Here is an 8152-nt window from a genome sequence, read left to right as displayed (position 1 = left end):
CCCGCGCCGGGCGGGAGCAGCCGCGGCCCCTCAGGCCCCTCCCCGCCGGCGGTCACCTCGCGTCGGGGAGCCGAGCCGCCTGCGCCCTCCCTCGCCAGGCCCGGTCCCCTTGCTCCTGCCGCCCCGGCCCCCTCCCTGGTAGCGCTCCTCCCTTTACACATTCTCCTGTTGCTCCCTTCTGACGCCGCGCGCCTCTTCCGCGCTCCCTCTTCCACCGCGCTGACGGGCAGCGCGAGGCGCCGGCTGCTGTTCCGGGGCAGCGGGACGGGCGCTAGGGCGGGGGCTCGTGCCCGCCCGCAGCGCGGCCCTCGTCGCCCCCCGGCTCCGCTCCGGCCCACGGCAGCTGCCCGCCCCCAGGTGTCGGCCAGGACTCGGCCAAAAGGGGTGGATTTAGAAATCTGGGATAACTGGTAAATATGGCAACGTACGTAACTGTTGTTATGCTTTGAAGATTTCAGTATGAGACAGGCACCTAGACAGCTTTTTTTGAGACTTACTGCAAGTTTGGTTTTATAAAATCCATGTAATGCTTTCAGCATTTGAAGTAATTCTTTGAAGTGAGCTCCCTGAACACAAGGTTCACTTGTGAAGAACTGGCGAGTGTCTCGTTACACGCACACGCCAAAAAAATAAATCTGCCAGGAACTGCTTCCTTTCCCCCGGGTTACCTAATCTCTGTGCTCCACGCAAGGCCCTCCTTCAGCCTTCCCCGGCAAACTTCCAGATGATGATGTCTGTGGAAACTGTTAAAAAGAAAAACACATACGCCTTTGTGGTGATCTGGTTTGGGTATTTTATTCTGAAAGCTCTTTATATAAGGCCTGTTTTGGCAAAGGCCTCTGCTTATGGTAATGCACTTGATAAAATACAATGCAACATGGAGGCCAGCGTCACCCATCTAACCTTGTCACCTGTTCAGTTGCCAGTTTATTGTGTTTCTATTAAATGCGGCATTGCTGAAGTGCGTTTTTACAGCCTCTGCTAAATATAAAATGACAGATTCTGTGCGGCATTTGGAAAGGCGACAGCTCCTCGCACTGGGGGTGGCAAGGGAAACAAACTGCGGTGGTGAGTGCTGCAGCCTCATTCCTCCCAAGAATGGACCTAAAATCCTTGTGTTTCCTTCTCTGTTGCTTGACCACCTCCTCCTTCTTTTCCAACACAGTTGCTGTTGTTATTGTGGTGATGATACTTAGTGCTCTGTTTGCCTTTTGGCACAAAAGGCTGGAAGAAGGTAGTTCTTTTCTGAATCCATGGGCATCCGTGAGCAGTATCACCTAAATTATGCCATCTTGAGAAGAAGAATGGACACATGGGAACATAGGAAATTTCTTCACAAGAGTTTGTTGCATTGGGTGACAGATGCTAATACGAGCTTGGCAGCTCTCATGAGGATGTTTGAATGATGGGACAATAACAAGGAAGAGACAAGCATGACGGGTATAACATAAAAGGCCCTATGGCCATATTTTATAATGCTCCACACTTTGCTTGCCTTACCTGATGGGGTTTGAGTTTCAACAGAAATTGCTTTAAAAGGAAGGGAAGAATTTCATTATTTCCCAAGTCTAAGACCTGTTAGGCATCAGTGATACAAAGATGTATCTAAAATACCCATACCAATATTTTATTTTTCTAAATAAAAAAATGCGCCATCATCACAGAAAAGATTCTTCTTGAGGTCAGGATTTGACAAAGACAAGGAACCAAGGCCTCAAAAGGAAAAAAAAATAAATTGTCCTGACATCCTGAAAATGTATCAACATGAAAACAGCTTTAGCCACTTGCAAGGACCTGTGGATAAGTAAGAGAAGTCTCCTGGAGTCTGAGGCTTACAGAGAGCTTCTTCCTCCATCTTGGAGACAGTGTGAGAGACCAAGTGTGCCACTGAGTGACAGCATCAGAAAGATGGGGAGGGCTAGCAAGGAAACATGAACATACAAGATATGCAAGATTTATTTTTATCAACACTGTGCACATATCTTGGAGAGCAGAGGAGCCACTATATCAGTGTTGTAATCTCTGATCCTCATCACAGCGACTGTGCTTTTGCTAGATTTTTGCAGCAAATGGAGAAGGAAAACTGTTCCAACCACACCTATATCAATTCCAGAAAATACTCTGGATCACTGCCAAAATAAAGCTAAACCAAGGGCCGTCCAGGGGTAAGACCCTGTTCTACTATAAAGTAATCCTTAGGCTAGAACCCACAAAAGGATGCACATCACCACTTCCTACCATGGCTAAAGGAACTGAAGACACTTGGTAAAGCTCAGTGCTGCGCCCATAAGCAAAAGAACAAACTTTAAAACAAAAAATTAGACAACATGTCCCCCCCGCCCCCCATTTTTGGCTATGGAACATGTTAGTCTGGAATTAAAGCAATAACCTGTTTCAGAATTCAATGTCCAAACATCAGATAACTGGAACTTCTGGGCTTCTTCCCTTGTAAAGTAGCATGCAAGTTAAATCTGAAATGCCTGTATTTTATATAGACTACATTTTAGATGCAAACATGTATAAAAAAATGCTATCATGTACAAAACTGCAGTCAGCTATCCTTATGCTATGCATTAGTTCCAGAGAACAGCTGGAAATCCCTTGGAAAGTTTGATGTAATTACATCTGACTGTAAATCTTTGACTGTTTTAATATACTCAGGTGACCTAAATAGCATTACACAGAAAAGAATTTTAATTTAAAGTAATTAAGAAAGAGTAATTGTCTCAATTTAAGATCAGTTTCTATGAGAAATTACTGTTCAGAAAAGTCCTGTATGCCTTGTTCTACAGCCATATTCTCTGTATTTCCACATTGTAAATACTCCATGGTAAATTGCAATGGAAGCTCGGCTTAGCTCAACTTCTCCTGGCTCTGTGGTACTGCTTCTTGGTTGAGAAAATTGATCTGACTCTCAGTTTTTGGCTTTATGCTTTACTTTTACAGCTGATTCAAATATGTCCACTGCTAGTTTAATGGCAACTTTTCTTCAATATGAATTTCTGTCATGCTCAAACAACTAATTTACAGGTGCAAGGGATATATGTTGCCAATTATCCTTTAAAATGTCTCAACCAAACAATCTTTCAAAAGGTGTAAATCAAGATGATGGGAAATCCTGTCAGCAATTCAAGCAAGGTATGCTTGAATTGAATTGCTGCTTTGCTCTGGTGTTGTGCTAAGCAAGTTGTCTGAGCACAGCCTAAAGCTGCCCTTCCTAGAATGGCTGGTCAGCTGGGTTCACATATATTAGATGAGGTGTGTGATCTCATTAAAGCACTGGATTTATTATACAGTTGTGCAGATCAGCCACATTGTTCATGTGCAATAGGTGCCTATTCCTTTGCTATTTTCTCAGGGCTTCTGGAAACAAGAGCAGCTAGGAGTTAGTAATAGGCTGGACAAATTGTGGCTGGTGGTACTGATGTGGCTTGAAAACAGCCATTTGGTGTATTATGGCCTAAGTAAATCTGCCACTCAGTTTATGTTTGTCCGTGCAGAAATACATGTGGGACCTGCTTTTTGAAGGTAAAATTGTGATATGGTTATTTGTGAAAATTGCTTGCAGAGAGTGTTAGTGAAGTTACAGTTTTGATTAAATCTTTTGAAGTTACCCTTAATTTAAGATAGTTGTAAAAAGCCATAGAGCTGCTTTGTGGAATCAGGTAGCTACAATAATATGAGCCTCCACCAAAACTGGACAATCATTGCCCTAAACAAAAGTGCGTAAAAAAGTACAGGCAGCAAAGTGAAACTAGGAAGGTGCAACAAGAGGAGATAAAGATAGCATGACAGGAGCGCTAACAGTGTGGTCCTGAGAAACAAGACAGAGAAAAGTCTGAAAGCCAAAAGAGGCCTGGGATTATGATGAAAGAAACTGTCTCAAATTATTTGATTCTTTATATATGTGAGGAAACAGAATTCTATGCTTTTCTTAATAAATAAAAACATGCAATTGTAGTCTCAATTTCTTCTTTTAACAAAGCATTCCATACACCACCAAATTTTCTTTAACCTCTGGAATCAAAAAAGACTAAAGGTATGAATTGCATCGGCATTCTTATGGAGACTGCATTCAACAGCATTACTGGACTTACAAGCAGAAATAACATCTTAGCTAACCTCCAGATTCAGTCAGCCATAAGCACACTGTGAACCTTTTTTTTCTAACTACCAAACTGATGCTATTTTTAAAAAAACCCACATACAGATTATTTTCAAATGAAGACATTTAAGTGTAGCATTTCATTAAAGAAAAAAGTGACAACATATACTTTAGCTTTCTATTTCATCTTAAATCACATATCTAGATTATTGCACTATTCTTTAAATTCAGAAGTCCCTTTCCCAAATGGCAGTGAAAATAGCTTTTCTCGTGACTGTTTAACTTCTAAGAAAGCTACCTTTTTTTGCTCTTTTATGTCAATCCTTCCCATGCACTGTCATAATTTTACCAGGGTAATAGTCTATTTTCTTTCCTTCTTTTTCCCTTTCTTCAGTATTTTCTGTAATTTCCTTCACTAAGGGAAAAGTACTGAGTGCTGATCAGGGCATGACTCCCTGAGCAGTGTAAGTTTGGGGAGACAAATGTGAACTAAGACAAAAGAACTGAGGGACAAATCCCACGTGCTTAAATTCCTACTTAAAACTGAGTAGGTGTTGAAGGTGGGTTTTTTCCTGTGTAGAGTAGTGGACAAATGCTGTGTCTGTATTTACAGATACTTGCATTTGATTAAGGCTATGTAAAAAACAGGGGTAATATATAGAAAAAGTCACAAATAGTTTGAAGGCTGGAGAAAAAAACTTCGTAGCTGAAGAGCTCATTATGATTAACTCATCAAAAGTTACCTCATTACTGAATACACACCCTTACGCAAGTATTCAGATCAATCTGTTACCATACGAGGTGATCTAATGGTCTCTTCTGGCTTGGAAAACGTGACCTTAAAGGAAAAGAGCTCTGCTTTAAGAGTGTGGGCCACCTTGTTTGTTTATTGTCAATGAGTTCAATATGGCAAGGCTTCCTGTGCCGTCTGCACTACACCTAGTCTGGGCAGGTATTCATGAAATTAAAAAACTGGAAACAAAATAATCCTGAAGAAAAACCACTTGTGCCTGCTTTCTGGCCTGAAGCTTTGGGTTTCTGAAGAAATATAATAACCACTCCAGGCAGGTTAACTGGTGTTTAGGGCAAACTATAGGATATCTAACCTGCAACCCCACACCAAGCTTGTCATAAGTATAGAGATAAGCTTTTGTGAGTTGTTCGGAAGGAAAGCAAACTGCCTGTTGGAGGGGGAGCTCAAGCCAAACAAGGGAGTTATGTAGTACCATGGGCTTCACCATGCTGAACTATGCCTTTGTGGGACAACGAGTTGAAATGATGAATAACAAAAATGTGCCTCTGCCAAAATTTTTCAGCATTCTTTAAATTCCCTTTTTTTCTGTACTTCTGTGAGATCATCCCCTGCTTCAAAAGTTTTCCTGCTGCTCTAGAATCAACAGCGGATGAAAACCATATTTAGTATTAATTATTAAAGAAACACAAAGGAAGAAAGAATAATTCTTATTCGTACTGGACAGAACCAGCTCCTGTGGTTCAATGACCAAGGTACAAGGAACAAAGAGGGAGCTGCTGTTATTGAAAAGCTTCACTTAAGACCCAAGACGCCTTGTGTTCAGGAGCAGCCCTACAAAGTGAAACAGCTGCTGGTGAAAAATGCTATCATAGAGCCATACTGTAGGTGGTTGTCACATTGCTGTTTTCTGAATGGACACACTGGTGGTGTTTGCCTGTGATATTGCTGTTAGAGAAGGTATTAATATTTGTGAAATATGGCTGTGCAGCTTGGGCTTCTCAGTAAGGCCAAATTTTGATTACTGCAGCAGGACCTGGCCTTTCTGTTCCCTCTCTTCGTGAGAGTTCAGAGAGCAGCTGAGTGAGGAAAGTGGAAGTGCAATCCTGGGGGGAGAAACAGCAGCAACTACCATACCTTGAAGAGATATATTTGATATCTTGTTATTTTATTCGTAGCTTCATGAATCTGCCATCTCAGGTGGAAATTTCTTAATAGATGTCTTCAGGCTGTCTGGAGAGCTCACCTGTCCTGTGAGTCTCAGGGCAGAATTAAAAAATGCAGATATGCTTCGGGCAAGAGCTGCATCCATCCTGATCTGTTCTGAAGCTGGTGATGTGATGGAGGTGTGATGGCAGTCTGAAAGCCAAGAAGTGAGCATTAGCAACAGACGAAAACTATGAAAGAGAGCTTGAGAGACAAAGTTGATGAATCAAACAATAGCCAGAGTTTTGCAAAGCATTACACAAACTTTGCTTCATGTTTGTTCCACTGAGATGTCACAGTGAAATGTCCTCTTTGTTTTCTTCTGCCCCCTTTGTCTGCTTTGCATCAGTGTACTGCAGTGCTGGGATGGACACTTTCTTCTCGCCCTAAAGCCTCAGACACTAACTTTGATGTCATTTCATAAAGCACTGTTTCTGTGATTCTTTATAAACTTCACAACTTTCATTCTAAGGCTCAGTGAAATGGCTGTAGCAGTGTTGTAGCTGTGGAGAAAGGAGCAGCAAGGTTTGAACAGAGGTAATAACCAGAAATATTGTGAAGATATAAGTAGTACTTCTTCATATCTATGTTTGAGTATTACTCCTTTGTCTTCTGTTGCATTTCATCTGTTGCTATCTACACATATTGGAATACCTTAATTGCAGGAGTGTCATTTTCCATAAAAAAATCTCTTTCAATTAATCCTTTTTTTATAAAGGTAGTGGTAAAATCTTGCAGGATTTGAAATGTGCAGCCATGTTAGCTCCTCCAGTGAGCATAAATGTCTCTCTTTCATTCAACAGGGCATCTTCCTTTACTCTAGATTAGTTTTTTTCAATTTGTGGTGTTATTTCTCTCAGGCTGATAAAATGAGAGAGTCGGTAGACTGCAACATGGGAAGACAAAAGAACAACCTCACTACTGCTTCTGTTTGATTTCAAGGCAAAGGCACTTTTCATAGCTTTCACTGTGGCTATCAGCTTTTTATGTATGGTATTAAAACGAGACAGTAGAACTATCTATCATGCTAAAAAAAGGAGATAAATAGGAACACAAAAATTATTCATTGTATATGATGAGTAAATGAAAGCTCTCAGGATTCCACAGTAGATATCTTGCTTGGCTCTTTGCTGTTTATTGTAACTGTTATGTACATACTAACAGGATTGGGAAAGTCACACACAAATGTAACAAATGATGGCTCTGAGCTGAAGTAAAGGCATGAATTAATTTTCTTCTATCTCATGAATCATTAAATATTGCTATTGTACTGTCTACTGATTATCTATATTATACCTGTCACCTGATAGCAACCACGGTCGTTATGGTAATGTCAAGATTATAATTATAGTCCCTTCTGCAATGTAGTCATACTATGCTAAAAAATGTATCTTTGAGATGGTAGTATCCCATGCTTGGTGTCAGCCCAAACACGAATACATTTTGAGATTTTGGGGGGGGGGGGGGAATATTTTGTTTCTGAGTTATTAACATTCAAGGAAAATTGTATACTTATATGTACATATATGTGTGTATATTAAAATATATATAGCCTTTTATTAACATTCAAGAAAAATTATATACTTATATGTACATATATGTGTATATAAATAAAAAAATATGTAGTCTTTTGAGCTATGGCTTTACTTCATTTGAGACAAACAAAACTTGTCAGAACTTCTTATCCCTTGCCAAACATCCCTTCGGCTGAGTTTGGGAATTTAAGGATATTTAAAAAATGCAGTTATTACTCAGAGATCAAAGAAAACATGTGAGAGTTTGTTTGGCAGCATGGTCAGTGTAGTAGATAAGCCCATACCCTTTTGCAGTACAATACATGGTGCCCTGGGCGTTCCGGCTGTACCTCCCAAGGTCTCTCTCATGGCAGAGGCTGGTGACCTCTAATGCCCAGAAGCTGATTCGGGAACCAGAGCGAGGACTCCTGGGAGACGCATGTTTATGAGACCGCAGATCATGGGTGGCAGGTAGAGGGTGACTTCCCAGAGAATAAAATATGTTCTTTCAGGGTGTGATCTGATTTCTGTAGAATATAAGGGCAGAACTCTGAGAACAGATTTTAAGTCATTATC

The 8152-nt window shown here is 40.9% G+C and overlaps 1 protein-coding gene across 1 annotated transcript in view; it reads left to right on the top strand.

The window, feature by feature from the left end:
* GPR88 (G protein-coupled receptor 88) overlaps positions 1-6208 on the top strand; it is a 7545-nt gene extending 1337 nt beyond the window's left edge. Inside the window, exon 2 of the mRNA XM_010563638.1 lies at positions 6035-6208. Within this exon, the coding sequence (XP_010561940.1) occupies positions 6035-6208 (174 nt within the window). The remainder of the gene's footprint in view (positions 1-6034) is intronic.
* Positions 6209-8152: the final 1944 nt, after the last annotated feature.

Source organism: Haliaeetus leucocephalus, unplaced genomic scaffold (assembly GCF_000737465.1).
Source record: "Haliaeetus leucocephalus isolate CR32 unplaced genomic scaffold, Haliaeetus_leucocephalus-4.0 Scaffold172, whole genome shotgun sequence".
NCBI classification, from domain to species: Eukaryota; Metazoa; Chordata; class Aves; order Accipitriformes; family Accipitridae; genus Haliaeetus; species Haliaeetus leucocephalus.
The sequence above is the reverse complement of the archived record's forward strand: the minus strand, read 5'-3'. Positions and strand labels throughout refer to the sequence as shown.